Here is a 22,498-nt window from a genome sequence, read left to right as displayed (position 1 = left end):
TCAGACACTGATTCTGTTTACTTTCCATTTATTCACATTTCATGGATTGATACACTTGCTCAACGGGATCATTCAAAAACTAATACACACCAAGATTACATTGTCTGATAATTCAAGTATTTTAGCTTTAGAAAACAGTTTCCTATGTAAAATAGAAAGCAAACAATTGATCCATTTGATATATGCTACCAAGTTTCCCGTCTCTGCTACAACTGGGTCTGCCACACCAGCCACACACACACACACACACACAGGCCTGTGCTCAGAGCACCACACGGGAAGGAAGTTGTGACAGGTCCCTCCCTGTCGCCTACTGGTGCTACAGGACAAAGCAGTTTGTACTCAGAGACTTCACTTCCAGAATAAGGATGACTACCAGGGGTTTGGGAGTGAGTCGCTCAGTTTGTAAAAATGCACTGCGCTTGCATTTGGATTGTTCTGAACTGTTCTGAAACAGAATAACTGACAAATGCTCAGAAACAGGTAATTCGCTGACCTTTAAACCAAAAAAGCCTTCTCTAAACTCTAAGGTAGAATATTAGTTTTTTTCCCTCTACCCCAGAACAGGTAGATATTTTTTGGCATGCAGCATATCAAAAATATGATTTAGAATTCAAACTGTAAAACAATAATCCTTTTAAAAGAAAACCAGTCCATAAACCTGTTCTTTCATGAAAAACACAATCTAAAGTTTAAAAACTGGACACACATTTTCAGCCTGTAATTCTAATAATGAAAACAGCATCATACTCTATTTTTTGCTTAATGGGAATGCTCAAAAGGAAGAGATGAACACACAGCAGTTAAAAAAAAGGCCACTGGGATATTCGGTATTTGTCAAGATACAACACAATCTGATTTAAAGATATGTACACCCTTTAGGACACATTTACGACACTCTCTTCTCAAACCAAAGATAAAAACTTCATCCACATTCAACATTTTAAAGCCTAATTTCTAATAACTTGTTAAAAAATAAATCTAAACCCAAGGGGTAGAATTGAGCTGTTAAACAGTGGGGACAAAAAGGCCAGCCCCCAGCCCTCCAGGGGCCAAGGCGCCCCTCCCCCAGTAACACACATGGACTTAAGATTTTACAGAGAAATCCACATACACTTATTAGGCTCTTTTACACTCAGACATAATTAAAGTGGAGACCGGCGAGTTCCTAAAGGACAAGAGTGATTTTAAGACAATACCACATTTTGATTTATGGTATACATACCACTGTCCCCCCTGTAATTTCCACTCTAACAGTACAGTCTTAGCAAGAATTTGTTGGGAATGTTAGAAAAAAAGAAAGCCACACACACCCAGTAATTTAAAAAGACAAACTTTTTAGGATGGTGGTGGGGAAGAGTGAATCCAATCAGGACTTTCATGCCATTTTTGGTGAACATTCCACATCACATGCAAAGGCAAACAAATAATGCACCAGAGTTCCTAGAGATACAGAAGTCTGCGAGCCTGACCTTCTGGTGGGACAAGGAGCATGTGCGGCTAAGCTAGGACATGCTGATGAGGTTTGTTCCCTAATTTCCTCGTCCCTGTAACAGCCGGATAAACCTAGTGTGAACAGGGAAGGGCCAGTATTAAGTAATCAGCCACTTGTTAACTAAAACTCATCTACAACGAACACTCATGAACTTCTCATTTCTAAAAAGTAAAAGAAACAATTGCCACTTCCTCCCCAGGCCTCATGATACAGCCAAATTCGATCCCATTCCCTAATAGTGCACGTTATCTACCCAAAGTCACACATGGGGCCAAAGTCTCCCACGGAATCAGAGGCGAGAATGCAGTAGTATAAGAATTTCATGATCATTGTTGGCCCAACTACTTTACCTCAAGTATTAAAGAGCAACGTATCATAAAATGGTTTCCCTGCTCCCTTTACATCTAAAAATTGTATTTTTTTTAATAAAAGCAACTGTACTATCTACAGTAATTTTGACTATTTTTTTTAAAGTCAGAAGACATTATGTTCTGAAGAGCAGAATATACAAGTGTGAGCCCTCAGGCACAGACCCTGAGCCTATCTGGTACCAGCATTAAATGACTCGTGAGGAATGAGTGGACATTTAGAACATTAAACCTGACATCTAGTTTGCGTGACCAGAGTCTTCAAAGAACGCTAGTGCTAGTTACCCAAAAGCTATGGAGAAGTGACGTGGCTACCTCGGGTGCAGCCACGGCTCCATTCCACATGGACATACGGAACGTCTTACCGTTAAAAAGTAAATGGAAATTTCAGTATCAAATGCAGAATACACTGGCGTCTAAAAGTTAAAGGCAACGTTTACACACACAACTTCCTCTTCCATCACCTTATTGCGTGTTTCCTGCTGAGTTCACATGGCTCATGTGTAATAAAAGCTCCTATGACTTAAGTTTAGGGTTTAGATCCAGAGTTCATCACGGTACAATTAACTAAGAGCATATTCTTTCCCTTTTGTTGTACGGTTTAACCCTTTAGTCTCTAAGGGTTGTGACCACTGTCTGTGGTCTACAAACTACCAAATTTGTGCTTTTAAACCTCTTTCCTGGCAAGCCCCCCATCCCTTTTGTCTCTAGGGGGATAGAGAAGTAAGAGCACCTCATGAAGGAACCTACAAAACCAAAGAACAAGCTACTCATTTCCTCTTAAAACAAAAAAGCAGCTCTGGAATCCTAGTAAAGCAGCCTGTGGGGTTAAAGGCCAGCGTCCACACGAAAGCAGCTGAGGACTCCTTTGCTGAAGGCAAACATCCCAGCTGTAAAGCGACGTGACAAAGCACGGGGAGCCCCTCGGCCACAGCACGGCGGCAGGTCCACCCCACACCAGCCAGCCAAGCCCACCAGAGGATGCACGCCGTGAAGCCGTGCAGATGCTGGCAGCAGACCCCGAGCCCTGGATCAGAAAAGCCTTTGGGAAATCTACTCGATACCCTGATTTCAGTCCATTAAGAAATCACTTGTGGTTAGTTTAATAAATGAATGTTAAAAATCTTCCAAAATTTTTCTTTCAAATGTATTTTACACATTAGACAGTTCTTAAGAAGGGAGAATGCAGTTTCTTAACACTTAACATCGAAGGTTTTATTGGCCTTTTAATATTAATCTTCCCCACAAAAGTTTTAAGTTATCTCTAAGTCCTAGAACGTCAAAGTAAGAAGAGAAGAAAACTGACTAAGCTCAGGGGCGCCAGGGGAAGCAGCAGCTTGGCAACAACTCCGCAGCGGGCATGCTCAGGCATCCTTCTTCTCCAGCAGAATTTTGTGCAGCTCGTCCGCGTCCTCGCTGGTTTTCACCCGAATCAACATGGTCACGGGGGTGGCGGCGTTCTTCTCATCGACGGGCGGGTTGGGGACGCAGACGATGAGCACATTGTTCTTCCCCATGCGGGTGCAGGGCATGCTGGGCACAATCAGGATGTTGAGCAGTATGTTGCCTGCATCGAACAAAGGGAAATGCATCAAAATATTTCCCATGAAACTACACCTTGAATAGGCTAAACATTAAACAATTATGCAACACAGAGCCACAGGAACGTCACAAAAAGGGCCTGGTTCCCCGACAGACCCCCTGACAGGATGGGGTCCCCGAGAGAGGACCGTGGGGCCTCTGGCAGGACGTGGCCTAGGCCCCACCGAGGAGGCCTTCTCCCCCAAGAGCGGTCAGCTGGGAAACGGCTGTCACAGGGGCCAGCACGCTCACGGGCAAGAGTGAGCACGCTGTGACTGCACCACGGGTCAGCCGAGCCCATGTGAAAGAAAGAGCTTCACGGGAGTCTGTTTCAGGGACACCCCGACCACTTCCCTCCCCTCAGACCCCCGACCCAGGCACTACCCCCTCCTTTCAGAGGACTGTTAATGGTAAAGCTGGAGGGTGGACAACAATGAGTTAATGATTCTTTGCTACATAAAAAGGATCCTTTACAAGGTTAATTCTCCTTGAGAGTTAACTAAACCGTCCAATTTACCTACAGTTTCTTAGTCGTATTTCTCGCACAAAGGAAAATGAAAACACGTTGTCACTTGCTGGCAGCAGCTTTTTAATACATTGAGTTTTTCTTCTGCACTATTACCCCATCATTCAAATAAATCGGTAAGTAATGAGTCAGTATAGGATGAATTTGTCCTGAACAATCTCTTCTATTCCAAAAACCACATCAACATCCTTGAAAACCTTGAAGACTAAAATCAGCAAAGTACAGAGCTTCTATGTACCATGTAATTATGATTATTTTGTGCCACCTGAAGAAAAAGGTACTCACTCACCTAAATTGGTGTCTGCCCGCACTAACAGCTGCGTCTTCTGATTCGCTGTAGGTTTTAAATGCAGAGTGCCCACACCCTTCTCCTTAAATTCATTTTCTTTCTTGTAAAATAGTTTACACCTAAGGAGAAAAATAATGATACGATCACTCAGTGACACGTCACGAAAGCCACACGATTCTCCAACAGCCCCTGCTCATGCTTACGTGGAAGCCAGTTAGTAAATACGGCAGAGGGAGCTTAGAAGAGTCTTTTGTTGACGCAAATCAGGTCTGCACACAAGGCAGGTAAGAGAATCCGCTGAGACAGGCTACAGTCCCTCCTTTTTCTAACCATTACACAGCAGGCCTGACACAATTCTTCACAGTGGTTTCTGAAACCACCCTTTCTCAGGTCAGTCAAAAATCCCCACCAAGCACCTTACAGTTCCCGGATGTACTGGTCCTGAGCTCAAGAGCTGCCCCTGGTGCTTAAAGAACAGGAACATACAGGACAAACGCTCTGCCCCTCAACCTCACCTTTTTCCTATTTCTTATTTTTGAATTTTCTTCAGGACTCTTTCATCTCCGTTGGTCATTATTAAACAAGTCAGAACCACTGCCTGTTCCTTTGATTCACTATGATTAGAAAAAAATCTTGGGTTAGAGTCTCTGGTCCAGTGGTTAGGACTCGCACTTTCACTGCTGAGGCCAGAGTGCAATCCCTGGTCAGGAAATTAAGATCCCACAAGCCTTGAGGAGTGGCAAAACAAAACCCAAAGAAACCTCATTCAAAACAAGCAAAAAATGCCCTAAGTCAGGGTCATTCCCTTACACCATCTGTGTAATTACATTTTAAAACAGGCAAAAGGAATTGGTCTCTTTTTAAAAGTTCTCAAAAATAAATACTTGAAATCGAACAGGATTTGGTGATTTATACTATGAAAACTGCTGACTTACTACGTCTGAAATTTTTGTATTAGAAAAACATATCCAAGGGAAGCTTTAAGGGCACAAATGTTTTTCAGTAAAATCTTTGTTAAAAAGCACTAATTTCATTTCACTGAGAGATAACTAAAAATTTCCCTTCAGCCTTTTTCTGAAAGCAGCAACTCTCATTAAACAAAATCCCCCCAAACGCCAAACCAGCTTGCACCGCTGGGGGAAGACAGAGTAAAGGAAAGCCAAACCTAGAATCACTGACTTAGGTGACTATCTTTGCAGGGAAAGGAGGGGAAGAAAGGAAGGAGAAAAAGGGAGAGAACGATGAGGTAAGAGATGAGGACAAGAAAGGAGTTTCTAAAGCACCTGAAAAGCAGAAAGAGCTAAACTAACATGAAAGAGCAGGCTTCGCCCAGCAGGAAATTTAAAGATCATATTATTTTTAAATAAACAGGCCCAGAATTCTTCCTTGTCCCAATTCTGGGAGCAGGCACAGCCTGACCCCAGGAGGGGTACCTGGTAAACTCTGCAGGGATGATGTTGCCCATGCGCTCCAGCCAGAAGCCTGTTTCCACGTCTCTGAAAATAAATTCATCAAGTGGGTTGCCGTGACTACTACTTACTTTTTGGAGTAAAAAGCATCGTCTTCTTTTACTTCAGTAACTACTACTTTCGGTGGCTCGTCATTCTCTTCTTCATCTCCACCTTTTGTAAAAACACCACCAATACGATTCTGATCAAGAGCCTGAAAATATGATAAAAGAAGTTTGCCCCCCACCCCTCACCTGAACCTAAAAATTACATGTAAGCGGATACAGAAACTGAAAGCACCATCTAACTGTGTGGGGGAGTCAAGGTGAGGAGGTACTTGCTGGGTTTTTGTACAAAGTCTTAGAACAAAAGTGTCCGCGCTTGTATGCAGAGTGCAGGCAAAGTCACACAGAAAAAGCCAACACTGACTTACACTCAGGATGCCCACAAGAAGAAAAACCTCAGGCAGGCTTCTAGCACAAGAAATTTCACCCCCAAATATTCCTGTCATCATTTCTGCATCATGCCAAAGAAGAACCAAGGAGCACAATGGCCAAAGATGGAGAAAACAAGCATTTTACAGGGCATGTTTGTCAGAGAAATGAGTCCCAAGCCAAGTGTAAGTAACTGAAGCTGTGTCTGCATTGCCACACCTCTGGACATGCTGGTACGGTGGGTGTTCTCTCGGTCTGAGCCCAAAGTACTATCCTTGACCCCAGTGCCCCAATCATAGGGGAGAGTAAGTCACTGGTGGACACAAATTATGATCCCCTTAAAGAGAAAGCAACTGCATAAAACTCAGTGATGAGTAACTAAGAAAAAGAATTCCGCTGCTCAAACAATGCAGATCACAAGACTTAAATTTTAAGAAGGTACTCCGAGTTAGGGCATTTTGTTATTCTAACAAGCTCTCCAAGTCCTTCCATGCACATGATAACCACAGGGTGAGGAGTAAGTGCTTTATGGAGGGTGCCCTGCTGAGATGGGAGACTATTCCAATTCAGCATCCTTTCTACAAACAGCAAAGTCCCTGTGACTGGGACACACTCTCTGTTGTCTTATTTAAGACAGACAAAGGGAAGCTCTTTATTCTCTGCTTTGCCCTGGAGGGCTCTTGCCTGAGGATAGCTGAAGGCAGGGCAAAGTAACAGAAGGAAGATTCCCTCCAGGAAGAAAAACATAGTATTTATGGCCCACTGGCAGCTGCAGTTTTCTTTCTCAAAGATCAATATGCTAATACCCGGGGAATGCACTTTTAACTGCTTTTAAGTCTCTATACAGACACTACTTGTTTTATGACCACCACGGGGTGAAGAGGGATAATGACACAACCCGTATTTGGAGATGTTCAAGCTGGATTTAGAAAAGGCAAAGGAACCAGAGATCAAATTGCCAAAATCAGTTGGATCATTGAAAAAGCAAGAGAGTTCCAGAAAAACATCAACTTCTGCTCCATTGACTATGCCAAATCCTTTGACCATGTGGATCACAACAAACTGTGAAACGTTCTTAAAGGGATGGGAATACTAGACCACTTGACCTTACCTCCTGAGAAATCTGCACGCAGGTCAAGAAGCCAGAGTTAGAACTGGACACGGAAGAAAAGACTGGTCCCAAACTGGGAAAGGAGTATGTCAAGGCTGTATATTGTCACCCTGCTTATCTAACTTCTATGCAGAGTACATCATGAGAAATGCTGGGCTGGAGGAAACACAAGCTGGAATCAGGATTGCCGGGAGAAATATTGATAACCTCAGATATGCAGATGACACCATCCTTATGGCAGAAAGTGAAGAAGAACTAAAGAACCTCTTGATGAAAGTGAAAGAGGAGAGTGAAAAAGTTGGCTTAAAGCTCAACATTCAGAAAACGAACATCATGGCATCCGGTCCCATCACTTCATGGGAAATAGATGGGGAAACAGTGGAAAGAGTGACAGATTTTATTTTCTTGGGCTCCAAAATCACTGTAGATGACGACTGCAGTCGTAAGCTATGTGAATTCATAAGCAAATCTCTTAAAACATTTCAGTGAACATCTATGATGAGTTTTCAATAAAATAAATTTTCAAAAAATGTTTAGTTTTTTTTTCTTAATGGAAAGGCATGTGTTTGATGGGTTTTCAAAGTTCCCATGCCAGATGTTTCTATATTATTTTTATATTCGTAATCTTTAAAATAATCCTATAAAATAGGTCTTACTCTATTTTATGAATAAGGAATCAGAGAAGTTAACCAGCTCTGCCCAGGATCACACACATGTCTAGGCGCTGATGGAGTCTGGACGTGAATCCAGACCCATCTCACTCACAAGACAATGCTTTTCCCACTAAGCACAGGCCTCCCATGAACCTAAACAGGCCTCGAGCACTGAGCTGTGTTTACCTTTGCATTCGTTGCTGCCACTTTCTGCTTGGCTCTCCAATGTTTTAGTGGAAAATGGTGAAGAAACTGGTTTACTCTGGGTAGTATCTTTGCCAAATAAACTGGAGTTTCCAGAAGAAAATGAAAATCCAGTCAAGGGGCCCGAATTTAAGGAGCCCATAACAGAACTCTCAATTTTCTTGCCAAAGTTAAACGAGGCACTTGCGGCTCCTAGTGATGGGTCCTTGCTCTTTTCAGACACAGCTTCCACCTTCTTTTCAGACGTATCCTCCGTTTTGTTGACATGAAACAAAAATGGTGACTCTGGTTGTAATTTTGTTGAACCAAATAGAGAAGGAGGCTGTGCTTCAACTGATATTTTGTTGGCTTCACTTTCAGAATTACTGCTGCCACTGTTCCCGTGTTGCTGTTCGATGCTTGCTAAGTATTTCTCATAGTCTTTAAAGATAGGTGTGAGGTCGCAGAGCGGGTTTGTGTTCACGTGCTTCACGATCCAGTCCCGGACGGAGCAGTTTAAAGCTGCCAGCTGTTTGTGATAGGCGTTCCCGTGGCAAGCAGCACCAGAAGAGGAAGGCTGCTGACTGTCACCGTTAGTTTTAGGAGTTGAAATCTTTTTATCGACCAAGGAGGTAGGGCCATTTATAGCAGTAGATCCTATAGGAAATTACATGTTTAAGAATTTATTCAGAAGCTGATTTAATTAAGCCATTCACATTTTCATACCGCTCTGCCTTCACATTTTCTTTTATCGTATCCCATTTTTGTTACAGTTCAAGATGCGTATATATAGTATTCAAAAACTGCTAAGTCACTTCAGTCGGGTCTTGACTCTGTGTGACCCCATAGACGGCAGCCCGCCAGGCTCCCTCGTCCCTGGGATTTTCCAGGCAGGAACACTGGAGTGGGTTGCCACTGCCTTCTCCAATGCATGAAAGTGAAAAGTGAAAGTGAAGACGCTCAGTCGTGTCCGACCCTTAGCGACCCCATGGACTGCAGCCCACCAGGCTCCTCCGTCCATGGGATTTTCCAGGCAAGAGTAATTACAAAAATCAAATCAAACATTTTACATATATGTATGAATGTGTATAGATATATATATATATATATATGTATTTTTCACATGCTTGCATTAAACCTGTCATTTTAAAATAATCTTTTCCTTCAAAAGGATGCCCACTTCACCTAAAACTGTCAAAATAGTACAAAACTTAACCCCCAAGGTTGCAGGAACATCTATTAATGTAGTTAAAATCTTAACAGGAAGTGCTTATTTTAATACACTAAACACTCTGCCTAATTTAAATGAAACAGTATACACTCTTAGAATAATTTGCTAAGTATGATCCAATGAATCAGGATCACTTCCAAGAATCAAAGATTTTAACCCACAAGCCCATTCTCTGTCGCTAATTCCAAGATTCTTGAGTAATTTCCTCAAAACAGGATGAGGCAATCAACATATCCTGAGCAAAATAAACCAAGCCTGGGAATGTAGGTGTGTGGCGCAGAGGAAATCCTTGGTACATTATAATCAATGAGGTGGAGGGATGGGAGGCCTTCACCTAGGGGCCACTAAGAGCTTCTGTTTCTCTTTTGATCCTTAGGTCAATTCTGAGGTCATATTCATTTCATAGTTGAAGAAGATTTGGAAGCTCAAAGGTTAAGGAACTTTACCAAGGTCACACAGAGCTGGTAACTGGCAGAACAGAACAGAACAGAACCCAGACTATTTTGGCCTGTACTCTACTTACTCTGTAATTAGCCAAAAGCTCCCTAATTTTTGTCCCTTTCATCATTACCGTGTTCTTGCTCCTACAGCTGCAGAACCCAGAGAAAAGAAAAAAAAAAAACCTTTGCAAAATCAGTTTTTATAGATTATCCTTACACAGGTTAAGACGGGGGAACAAGAGCCTACTCACCGAAGGTGGCCTTGGTCTCAGTTGCTGCCCTCGTGCTGGAGAAGGGAGGGGCACTCGTTACGCTGTTTCCGTTTGACAGTCCTTCCAGAGGCTTCCCTCCAGCACCATTACCAAATCCAGAAAACCCTCCTCCTCCAGAAGATGCAACCAAACCTTTAAAACCTTTAAAGGCCCCTCCACCATCAGACTGAAAAATAAAGAAAGAGCACACATTAGGTAACTCTTTTTGTTTCCAAGCAAGCAAGCAAAAGGCAGTATTCTCTTGGCTAAATAGTACCCACAACCCTTGTGCAACCAGCATTTAAGGAAACTGCCAGCACAAGCAGAGACAGAACACAGATTTTACTCATAATGGTAGCTTTGCCAGCTGAAACTGCCTTCATGTAACAGGAAGGACAGATGGAATCTAGAGTGAAATAATTTTTTAAGATCTATGTATGATATAAAAGGTTAAAAAGACTAATTCAAATAAATTTATGGACTCACCACCAGCTACAGAACTATAAATACAACACATTCTCAACACAACTAAACTCCAAATGAAAGACTTTTCATACACTATTCAAAGACCAAGTGCCTAAAGAAGTTATAGAAACATCAAGTTAGGTTCACTAGAAGCATTTTACCCACTACTTACAATTTCCTACGAACTTCTGGAGCTTTCAAACTGTGTTCAACGTACAGAACGCTGGTGCTTTGGGGGTGCCTGGCCCGCTTCATGACACCTGAAAGCTGCTCTCGGCACTGCGGTCTGCACTGTCTCTACCTCTTCACTGTCACTCGCAGCAACAGCCGGCCCGCCCCTCCCCGAGCCTATCTTCCCAGGCAGCTTGTCCTCGCCACAAGTTCCCGCTCTCAGGCCTCTTCCCAGCAGCCCCCAAGGGAAACTTACCAGAGCTGCATCTCCCAATTCCTGTTGAGTGACCAACCAGTATACCTAGCAGTCTCCTAGAGAACTCCATGTGGAGGTACCACAGGCCCTGAAATACTTTCCTAAAACAAAATCAGTAACTTCCTCATGAAGTCCCTTCCCCCCTATATCTTTTCCATGAAAGAGCTATCAAATACTACTTGGCTCAAGACCTACATCCAACCAGTCACCAGTCTTAAGAATGACATTAGGCCAGAAAATAACTCAGAAGAAAGAAAAATTGAACAAAGCCACCACAGAAATGCAGCTGAGCCGGTTTATTCCAAGGATGCCACCCAGGCTGTTCAAACAAGCCTCTCTTGACTGACAAGAGACGTCCAGATCACCAAGACAGCACTCACGGGTCTGGGATGTATTTGAGGGATGAAGAGCTGTTAAACATGGAGTGATTGCTGAATACGGAGACATGATTTCAGTTCATGAATTATAACTCATATTTTATCTTTTTGAACACAAGAATGAAACATTTTGCTGGGAAACAGCTATAGCAAACCTAGACAGCATATTAAAAAGCAGAGACATTACTTTGCCAACAAAGGTCCATCTAGTCAAAGGTATGGTTTTTCCAGTAATCATGTACAGATGTGAGAGTTGGACCATAAAGAAAGCTGAAAGCCAAAGAATTGATGCTTCTGAACTGTGGTGTTAGAGAAGACTCTTGACAGTCCCTTGAACTGCAAAGAGATAAAACCAGTCAACTGTAAAGGAAATCAATCCTGAATATTCATTAGAAAGACTGATGCTGAAGTTGAAGCTCCAATACTCTGTCCACCTGATGCGAAGACCCTGATGCTGGGAAAGACTGAAGGCAGGAGGAGAAGGGGATGACACGAGATGATTGGATGGCATCATCGACTTAATGGACATGAGTTTGAGCAAGCTGTGAAAGATGCGGAAGGAGAGGGAAGCCTGGTGTGCTGCAGTCCATGGGGTCACAGAGTCGGACGCCACTGAGCAACCCAACAACAGCACACACTAGAAGGACACCAGAATGGGAAGCGCTTCTGTTATTCTCAAAGGTGTTACCCCACCCACACCTCAGTCCTGGGAGGCAGATAAGACTGAGAATAGCTTACATTTTCCTGTCTGATTCCCAACACCCACTTCCCTTGCTTTCCAATTACTATATTCATTTTTCCACTTCATGCTATAACACAACTTGAATTTGTCCACATCTATCTCTTATTCCCCCAACTGGATAAGCTCCCTTTAACATACAGATGTCATTTATTATCTTTTATATCTTCCATTACTGTGATATTGAATGGTTTGCTTTGGAAATGAACAGAGATCATTCTGTCGTTTTTAAGATTGCATCCAAGTACTGCATTTTGGACTCTCTTGTTGACCATGATGGCTACTCCATTTCTTCTGAGGGATTCCTGCCTGCAGTAGTAGATATAATGGTCATCTGAGTTAAATTCACCCATTCCAGCCCATTTCAGTTCGCTGATTCCTAGAATGATTCAATATCACGGTAATCCAAGTCTATGTCCCAACCAGTAACGCTGAAAAAGCTGAAGTTGAACGGTTCTATGAAGACCTACAAGACCTTTTAGAACTAACACCCAAAACAGATGTCCTTTTCATTATAGGGGACTGGAATGCAAAAGTAGGAAGTCAAGAAACACCTGGAGTAACAGGCAAATTTGGCCTTGGAATACGGAATGAAGCAGGGCAAAGACTAATAGAGTTTTGCCAAGAAAATGCACTGGTCATAACAAACACCCTCTTCCAACAACACAAGAGAAGACTCTATACATGGACATCACCAGATGGTCAACACCAAAATCAGATTGATTATATTCTTTGCAGCCAAAGATGGAGAAGCTCTATACAGTCAGCAAAAACAAGACCGGGAGCTGACTGTGGCTCAGATCATGAACTCCTTATTGCCAAATTCAGACTTAAATTGAAGAAAGTAGGGAAAACCACTAGACCATTCAGGTATGACCTAAATCAAATCCCTTATGATTATACAGTGGAAGTGAAAAATAGATTTAAGGGCCTAGATCTGATAGATAAAGTGCCTGATGAACTATGGAATGAGGTTCGTGACATTGTACAGGAGACAGGGATCAAGACCATCCCCATGGAAAAGACATGCAAAAAAGCAAAATGGCTGTCTGGGGAGGCCTTACAAATAGCTGTGAAAAGAAGAGAAGCGAAAAGCAAAGGAGAAAAGGAAAGATATAAACATCTGAATGCAGAGTTCCAAAGAATAGCAAGGAGAGATAAGAAAGCCTTCTTCAGCGATCAATGCAAAGAAATAGAGGAAAACAACAGAATGGGAAACACTAGGGATCTCTTCAAGACAACTAGAGATACCAAGGGAACATTTCATGCAAAGATGGGCTCGATAAAGGACAGAAATGGTATGGACCTAACAGAAGCAGAAGATATTAAGAAGAGGTGGCAAGAATACACAGAAGAACTGTACAAAAAAGAGCTTCATGACCCAGATAATCACAATGGTGTGATCACTCACCTAGAGCCAGACATCCTGGAATGTGAAGTCAAGTGGGCCTTAGAAAGCATCACTACGAACAAAGCTAGAGGAGGCGATGGAATTCCAGTTGAGCTATTCCAAATCCTGAAAGATGATGCTGTGAAAGTGCTGCACTGAATATGCCAGCAAATTTGGAAAACTCAGCAGTGGCCACAGTTCTGGAAAAGGTCAGTTTTCATTCCAATCCCAAAGAAAGGCAATGCCAAAGAATGCTCAAACTACCGCACAATTGCACTCATCTCACACACATGAGTAAAGTAATGCTCAAAATTCTCTAAGCCAGGCTTCAGCAATATGTGAACCATGAACTTTCTGATGTTCAAGCTGGTTTTAGAAAAGGCAGAGGAACCAAAGATCAAATTGCCAACATCCGCTGTATCATGGAAAAAGCAAGAGAGTTCCAGAAAAACATCTATTTCGGCTTTATTGACTATGCCAAAGCCTTTGACTGTGTGGATCACAATAAACTGTGGAAAATTCTGAAAGAGATGGGAATACCAGACCACCTGATCTGCCTCTTGAGAAATTTGTATGCAGGTCAGGAAGCAACAGTTATAACTGGACATGGAACAACAGACTGGTTCCAAATAGGAAAAGGAGTTCATCAAGGCTGTATATTGTCACCCTGCTTATTTAACTTATATGCAGAGTACATCATGAGAAACGCTGGACTGGAAGAAACACAAGCTGGAATCAAGATTGCTGGGAAAAATATCAATAAGCTCAGATATGCAGATGACACCACCCTTATGGCAGAAAGTGAAGAGGAACTCAAAAGCCTCTTGATGAAAGTGAAAGTGGAGAGTGAAAAAGTTGGCTTAAAGCTCAACATTCAGAAAATGAAGATCATGGCATCTGGTCCCATCACTTCATGGGAAATAGATGGGGAAACAGTGGAAACAGTGTCAGACTTTATTTTTCTGGGCTCCAAAATCACTGTAGATGGTGACTGCAGCCATGAAATTAAAAGACGCTTACTCCTTGGAAGGAAAGTTATGACCAACCTAGATAGCATATTCAAAAGCAGAGACGTTACTTTGCCAACAAAGGTTCGTATAGTCAAGGCTATGGTTTTTCCTGTGGTCACGTATGGATGTGAGAGTTGGACTGTGAAGAAAGCTGAGTGCTTAAGAATTGATGCTTTTGAACCGTGGTGTTGGAGAAGACTTTTGAGAGTCCCTTGGACTGCAAGGAGATCCAACCAGTCCATTCTGAAGGAGATCAGCCCTGAGATTTCTTTGGAAGGAATGATGCTAAAGCTGAAACTCCAGTACTTTGGCCACCTCATGCAAAGAGTTGACTCACTGGAAAAGACTCTGATGCTGGGAGGGATTGGGGGCAGGAGAAGGGGACGACAGAGGATGAGATGGCTGGACGGCATCACTGACTCGATGGACATGAGTCTGAGTGAACTCCGGGAGTTGGTGATGGACAGGGAGGCCTGGAGTGCTGCGATTCGTGGGGTCGCAAAGAGTCGGACACGACTGAACGACTGATCTGATCTGATCTAATATCTCCCATGGCCTTTACCAAGCGTATGCACAAGTGAACTAGGCATTTTAAAAAGCCTTTATTAACAACTCAATCAAAAAATGGACAAAATGTCTAAATAGACACTGCCCCAAAGAAGATATACAGATGATCAACAGGCATGTAAAAAAAATGTTCAACAACACTAATTATCACAGAAACGCAAATCAAAACTACAATGAGGTATCACTTCACACAGGTCAGAATGGCTACCATCAAAAAGTCTACAATTAATAAATGCTGGAGAAGACGTGGAGAAAAACGTTCCTTCAACAGAAAAACACTGCTGGCAGGAATGTAAATGGGCACAGCCACTAAAGGAGAAAAGTGTGAATGTTCCTTAAAAAAACAAAACTAGAACTACCATACAATTTAGTGATCCCACTGCTGGGCATTTATCCAGACAAAACTGTAATTCAAAGATACATGCACCCCAAAATTCACCGCAGCACCATCTACAAGGGTCAACACACGGAAGCAGCCTAAACGTCCACTGATGGATGAACAGATAAAGATGAGGATGGTGCTGTGTGCTCTTTCTCACTGACTCTTTGTGACCCCGTGGACTGTAGCCCATCAGGCTCCCCTGTCCATGGAATTCTCCAGGCAAGAATATTGGAGTGGGTTGCCATTTCCTTCTCCAATGATAAACCATTATATATTTTTAAAAGGCATTCTTGATAGATTACATAAAAGATACTTTTTTTTCAAAAAAGCATTTATTGATCTGATTGCTCCCAGAAGTGGAAGTACTCTACAACTCAGAAATAAAATTAGTGTTTAGAACCAGAAGCTGTAAGGAAATACTCACTTCGAATCCAACATTTCTACGCTTTGCTTTCTTTATGGCTCTGTTCTTCAAGACTTCCTCACTGGCCACCGAAAATGTTCCCACCTGCAGGAGTGTACAAATAAAACAGCAATAAAAAAAGGGCAAAAAGAAGGTAAAATGCTGAACTTTTAAAAAGCTAGACCAAGACAAACTGATATATCTCTGGGTTTTAAGTACCGTTAATACTGGTAACACAAATTATGGAAAGTACATTAAACTAAAGTTTATGTCTCTTATCTGTCTTATGAATTTCATTGCTAGTCAGGTGAATCAGAAATGTTTCAGAAACTACAAATCCAGACTTTGAATCACAATTCAGAGAGAGGGGTGCATACATCAACTTTCTAAGAAAACTAAGATCATCCAAACCTTGGCACAAAACTGTTCATAATCAATTCTTCAAATATATTCAAGGACATTACCCAGATGTCAAAGCTAGCATCTTACTACTATAGTTTTCAAAAATTAAGTTCATAATACACATTATTTTACAGAACAGCTCTGCGCATTTGCCCATGATCCAGAAGACCTCTGAGGGACCTGGGACTCTAAGTGACCTGTTGGAAATTTGCTGAAAATCTTTGGCTTTACTTCACCCCTTCTTCTACCTTAGAGAAATGGCATAAAATACTTGCTGTAAAAAGTTCTCTTCTATACTTATTTCAGATAAACTTTGGAATCTCTGAACCCACAGAAGGGATCATCTGACTACACCTGACTCAAATATAATGTCCTTCCACACATGTTTCATTAGAATCTATCCAAATGGAAGTTCTTTCATTTCTGAAATATTTTAATGTCAAAACAAATCATTATGTGGTAGGCCTGGAACGTGACTGTAGCCTAAAACATGGAAAAAACTTAGTTACCAAAGACGTGTTTAAAAAGTACCAAGTCAGTCAGAATTGTTAAAAACACTTCTTCATAAGCCCATACTTGATTTTGGTTTCCCTAAAAATATTGGTACACATATTTGTAAAGGAAAAATATTAGTACTAGAAAATAGATTAAGAAAGAAAGAAAACAGCAGTCTAAGAATTATCTTGGAAACGCTTTTGCAAACTATTTAAAATATTTATGTATATTTTTTAACTTAACACACTTCTTTTAACTTGAAAGGCTAACTTGGTTCAGGCTTGCTCAGTGAACTGGCCTTGGAGTATCAAACTGCTGATGAGGCATTTCAGAAATACAGCTGTGTTTTATTCTTTTTAAGAGAAAAATTAAAAGGTTTCCTCAGGGAAGACCATTTTTGTTAGGAAAGAAACTAGGCCATCTAAATTCTATTCCTGTTAACCCAGCTGGGGGTGGAGAGTGTCTCAGATCTTCAATATGAAATAAAACAGGACTCCCAGACGCAGTACAGTAAGGGAGGCAACTGCAATCTTCTAAAATCTAAAACTGTGAGTATGGCAAACTAAGACACTGGTGGTAAAACACTTTTCAAATTTACTTTATAACTAGATCATTTACTCAGCCTTCAATCTGAACTAAAACCATGGGCTGAGCGTGCTCAACGAAATGCTATATGAAATTCAGGAGGAAGGTGATTCTACAAAGGAGTAGAGTATTGAAGGAATAGTTGCTAATCGAAAAGCACACCCATCAATTTTTATACTAAGCACAGATCATAAGAAACCATATTATTTCCAGTTCAGTTCCATTCAGTCGCTAAGGCGTGTCTGACTCTTTGCGACCCCATGAACCGCAGCACGCCAGGCCTCCCTGTTCATCACCAACTCTTGGAGTCCACCCAAACCCATGTTCACTGAGTCAGTGATGCCATCCAACCATCTCATCCTCTGTCATCCCCTTCTCCTCCTGCCCCCAATCTTTCCCAGCACTGGGCTCTTTTCCAATGAGTCAGCTCTTCACATCAGGTGGCCAAAGTATTGGAGTTTCAGCTTCAATATCAGGATGCTCTTAAAAAGCCCTTTTATTTTTACCAGAGTCTTCATGAGGAATCACAAAACGAATTTAAACTTGGAAGTAGCAGGAAATCATTCTTAGGGAAAGCACTTTTTACCTCTTCTGCTTCATCTTCTTGATCCCAATTCCTATCTGTCAACTCCTTCTCGGCGATTCTTTTGGCCATTTTTTTGAACCTAAAAGTAAAAAGATTAGAAGCAGTAAGCTTTTGTTGTTGTTAAGTCGCTCAGTTGTGTCCAACTCTTTGCAACCTCTTGGACAATAACCCGCCAGGCTCCTCTGTCCATGGGATTTCCCAGGCAAGAATACAGGAGAGGGTTGCCATTTCCTTCTCTGGTGGATCTCCCCAATCTAGGGATTAAACCCATGTCTCCTGCACTGGCAAGCGGGTTCTTTACCAATGAGCCACCAAGGCAGCCAGTAATAAGTTTGCTTTTCTAAAACATGATTTAACTCTTACAACGAATTTTTAAAATTTACTTTAGCATTAAATGAGATAAAAACATCCCTGATACCAATGGGCACTTCTTTAACGAGAACGGTATAACACTGTTAGGCTCCCGTGTCACAAATACAACAAAAATTACAGAAGGCAGCGAGGTCTTCTAAGGCACAGTGAAAAACAATAAAACACCTCCATTTGAAAAAAAAAAAGCTAATGAAACACTGATTTTTTAAAAATCAGAAATCTATAGAACTGCATAATAATCAACAAATGCTCAATTAACTTAACTCCATGCAAATTACATTTATACATAGTCTGGCTATAGGCAAGACATTTTTAATATTTAAAATTCTCTTAAGGATATTTAGTAAAGTTTGATCTTAGTTAAGAATGTGAACGAGCTATTATTTTCACTACAAGAGTACAGATGGTCCCTGACTTCAAGGGTTCATCTTGCAAGTTTTCAAGTTTACGATGGTGGGAAAGCAACACTCATTAAGTAGAAACCTTCCTGTAGGTTTTGACTTTTTCTCAGGCCAGCAATATGAGGTATGATATTTTCCTGTGATCCTGGGCAGTGGCAACAAGCCACAGCTCCCAGCCAGCTAGCCAAGCCACCACAACCAAGGATACACTTACAACCATTCTGTACCCATATCACTATTCTGGTTTTCATTTTCAGGATAGTATTCAAAAAATTATATGAGATGCTCAACATTACTATAAATCAGTCTTTGTGTCAGTTGACTCTGCCCAACAGTAGGCTGACGTCTGAGCACTTCTAAGGTAGGCTGGGCTATGATCTTCAGTAGGTTTGATGTACTAAATGCATTTTCGACTTACAGTACTTTCAACTTACCATGGGTTTATTGTGACATAATCTCAACATACGCTGAAGAAGATAGTTCAAAATATGATTAACATGATTGTGTTAACATTCTTAGAATTCTTAATTCTTCAAAAACAAGCCATCAGCAGCAGAAACCAACATAACATTGTAAAGCAATTTGCATCCAATTAAAAAATAAATTTAAAACAAAAAAATCCCCCCAAAAGAAAAAGAAGCCATCAGCTCAACTTCTATTCAAGGCATGTTGTTGTTTAGTTGCTAAGTTGTGTCCAATTCCATGTATTCACACCTTAAAATTTCCAGTTTATTTTCTGATCCTAAGATGTATATCTGTTGCTATTAAAACTTGAAACAATCAATGGAGAGCTCCACTGTAAGTGCTGTGCTTGGCTCTTTCCTAACATCAATTAAATGGGCCCAAAAACTCCTTACCTTGCCCAGAGATTTACTGGTTAGCCTGGAACACTAGCAAGGGTTCCTGAAAACCAGCCTAGCCTCCTTCCTAGTCCTTCCCCACTCTTATTTGCCCTCAAGACTACAACCCACCAGAGAAGTTTCTAGAAGCTCATGGTCATTAAGATACAAACTTACACATCACTCACTAGGCACAGAAGATCTGTAAAATAAAATTCAAATGCCAGCATTCCAAAGTCCTCCAAACATAGCAATTTTCAGCTTTTAATAATCTCCTAATAATCTCTGAATTTTTCTTTTACCAAGTGCTTCTGATTACAGAATTAATGGCTTTGAAGTCCCAGATTCTAAAACATAAGTGAGAATTAACATAATTTTGTCATTACTTGCAAATCTTTTTTAATGCCTCCATCCCAAACACTCGGTCAAGTTTTGCTATTAATCTTGTCATCCAGAAAACAAACAAGGTACCCTTCCCCATAAATTCTTAGTAAACTCTAACTGTTCAGAGGCCAGGTCTCTGTGTGGCTTCTTCTGGGCCATTTTCCCATTCAGTAACTAACACCTCCACCAGAGGGCAGAAGAGGGGAGAAACTTAAACAGTCGTTTTTTTGCTAGTAACTTAATAACCTAACTAGTTATTAACAGGCAAAAAGGAGTGGAGCTGAAAGTGCAAAAATTTTATTAAGTGTTAAAATTGTAACACCTAACCCACAGCCACAACTGAAGACAACTGGCAGAGTCAAACAACCTAAGTTAATACAGCCAGTTCACTTCCGATTCCATATTTATCCAATCCCCATTTTTATCAAATCAAAGAATAACCAGAGGGCAGGTACCTTTGTTTCACTCACTCTGGTACCTCAAAACCCGCCCCCCTCCACATGATAGATGGTCTAGAATCAGAGATCTGGGACACTGCAAAATTGAGAAAAATACTACAAAATGTTAGCATCCAGTTTTGCCGTGTTGTTGTTGAAGACTTTGAAGTTTCATTTTTGTGCCTCAATTTCTTTACTTCACAACAGGGAGGTGCTGTGACATTTATATACAAAAAGCTTAGCTTAGAAGAGTGGCTGCAACAGAGGAAGGACTCAATATATCTTATCAAAGAGAAAAGCTCTGTCAGAAACAAAGCCTCTAAAATACTTTCCCTCCCTAACTTAAAGGTTGTGGTGTGGAAAAACAAAATTAACTTGAATTATGAATCGGGCTCTAAACAATACGTTACCAAATCCATATTTTATTTCAAAGCATGGTACTTCAGACAATAACATGCTTTGAAAAAGGGAAAAAGTGCCGGTAAAGTACTTAGAACAAAGCCTGGCACCTAGAGTCTTTAAGTGTGAAGATCTAAGAACGTAAAAAAAAAAAAAAAATGTGGGCTTGTGGTTTAGAAGGCACCAAATCATGAAATGATTACTGGGTATGAAGCATACCTTGGGATAGGAAAATCGCAAACTTTCGGTAATTGGGGAAACTTTATTCGTGCCCGATACAGGGAATTCTGTGCTCTCTCACCGCGGGCTGCCCCCGCCCCGGGGTGACTTCAGTCCACGTCGGTCTCCTCTAAGACGGAAACAGACTGGAACAGACTTGACAGCGTGGCCCCCGGAGGGAAAATGGAACTCGGGGCGGCCCCGGAGACTGAGACGCTCGAGGAAAACGGAATCCTCGAACAGGGCTTCTTAACCGAGGGGAGTCAGGTCATCAGGGGCCTGTGGCCGCAGTACAGGAGGAGGGTAGCGGAAGGAGCGGAGAGAGACGAGTGCCGGGAAGAAGCGCGAGGAAGGACACCGAGCCAGGACGGCCCCTTCCCTCTCCGGCTCCCGCCTCCGCCGGGGCCGCAGGCGCCCCGCGCCCGGGCCCAGCCTTCCCCAGGTCGGACACCGCAGCCGCGACAGGCCGGCCCCGCGCCCGGCCTCACAAACACCCGCCGGGCTGCGTGGCGGCTGACACCGCGCCCCACCCTCCTCCGCTCCCTCAAGCGCCGCGTCCCCAGCCGGCGCCCCGCACCGCGCTCCACCCTCCTCGGGCTCCGCGTTTCAGGCCCGGGTCCGGCACCCGGAGCCCGGCTTCCTCCTCTTAGACCCGGCGCCCGCCCCTTCCGTGCCGCCCGGTCAGCCCGCCCCTCACCTCTCCGGTGGCTGCGGTGGCCCTCGCTGGGTTGTGGGCGCGGCGAAGCCGGGGTGCGCAGCGAGCAGGTGCGAGGTCGCGGCCGCGGCACTCGGGTCTGAAGCGGCGCGCGATCGTTTCTGGTGTGCTGAGAGCCTCGAAGGATTCGGTGATCGGCAACCCCTGAGTCTCAAACAGCATGTCCTTCCGGGCGGGGGTGTGTCTCGTTTCTCTGCGTTGAGCAGTGAGGGGAGGTAAGCAGTCCGTTCAGCAGGAGACGGCTGAGAGAACAGGGCCCCACACACCTCAGGCCGCCATTTTGTAACTGGAATCGAGCCCTCGCGACCAATTCGAAAAAAAAAAGGGAGGAAAGAAACGCCCGCTTCCAGCTACTGCGCAAGCGCGCCGGAGCCGCGGTTGGCAGCACTACCCACGGCGGTGGCTGGGCCTCTCGCAGCGCATGCGCCCAACTGCTTTGGGAAAAAACCGTTGCCGAAGGCGCATTCCCCGTTTTCCGCATGCGCGCGCGCAAGCGCACGTCTCACGCTCCGGCTCCGGCAGGAAGTCGGCACCGGGGGGCGGGGCTTGTGCGCGTCGGCCGCGTGTGGAACGCTGTACGCGTTGTAGGCGGTCGCGCGGGGTTGGCTGCTGGTTGTGGGCGCGGCCGGAGTTCCAGAGGCGCGTGGGACAGCAGAGTCTGTAGGGGAGCGCGGCGGGCGCTCGTGGTGTCCGGGTGGGGTGCTGGAGCTCGGAGAAGGGAGCGATCGTGAGCCCCGGAGGCTTGAATGAACTCGAGTAGAGTCACGTCAGGAGCTCGGTGCCTCAGCCGTGGACTAGAGCTGCCCCGTGGGCCGGCCACGTGCCTGTGACGCGCCGGCCGCGGATGCTTGGAAGGTCTGGGACTCGGGAGCCCAGGTGGGAAGGTCGCGGGCG

At 43.2% G+C, this 22,498-nt stretch overlaps 1 protein-coding gene across 2 annotated transcripts; it reads right to left on the bottom strand.

The window, feature by feature from the left end:
* Window positions 1-11: 11 nt before the first annotated feature.
* Window positions 12-22,046, bottom strand: NUP50 (nucleoporin 50). 2 transcript variants are annotated; one of them, XM_061418834.1, is made up of 8 exons: window positions 21,587-22,046; window positions 17,839-17,917; window positions 15,792-15,875; window positions 10,011-10,197; window positions 8,092-8,745; window positions 5,800-5,881; window positions 4,260-4,378; window positions 12-3,430 (listed from the first exon to the last, which is right to left on the bottom strand). In XM_061418834.1, exons 2-8 carry the CDS (start codon window positions 17,905-17,907, stop codon window positions 3,228-3,230), a joined length of 1,398 nt encoding a protein of 465 aa, XP_061274818.1. In that variant the 5' UTR covers window positions 17,908-17,917; window positions 21,587-22,046; the 3' UTR covers window positions 12-3,227. The 2 variants fall into 2 exon arrangements, with proteins under 2 accessions (XP_061274818.1, XP_061274819.1); XM_061418835.1 differs by lacking the exon at window positions 21,587-22,046 and adding an exon at window positions 20,890-21,351.
* Window positions 22,047-22,498: the final 452 nt, after the last annotated feature.

The sequence above is a fragment of the Bos javanicus genome, chromosome 5 (genome assembly GCF_032452875.1).
Source record: "Bos javanicus breed banteng chromosome 5, ARS-OSU_banteng_1.0, whole genome shotgun sequence".
In the NCBI taxonomy this organism is placed as follows: domain Eukaryota; kingdom Metazoa; phylum Chordata; class Mammalia; order Artiodactyla; family Bovidae; genus Bos; species Bos javanicus.
Note: the sequence above shows the minus strand (reverse complement) of the source record. Positions and strands in the feature narration are given on the sequence as shown.

Coding starts and splice junctions, on each gene's coding strand:
- NUP50 (XM_061418834.1), bottom strand. CDS start 17,907: ATGGCCAAAAGAATCGCCGAGAAGGAGTTGACAGATAGGAATTGGGAT. Junction 10,198..15,791: donor GTAGAAATGTTGGATTCGAA/GTGAGTATTTCC, acceptor TTTATTTTTCAG/TCTGATGGTGGAGGGGCCTT. Junction 8,746..10,010: donor TGAGACCAAGGCCACCTTCG/GTGAGTAGGCTC, acceptor AATTTCCTATAG/GATCTACTGCTATAAATGGC.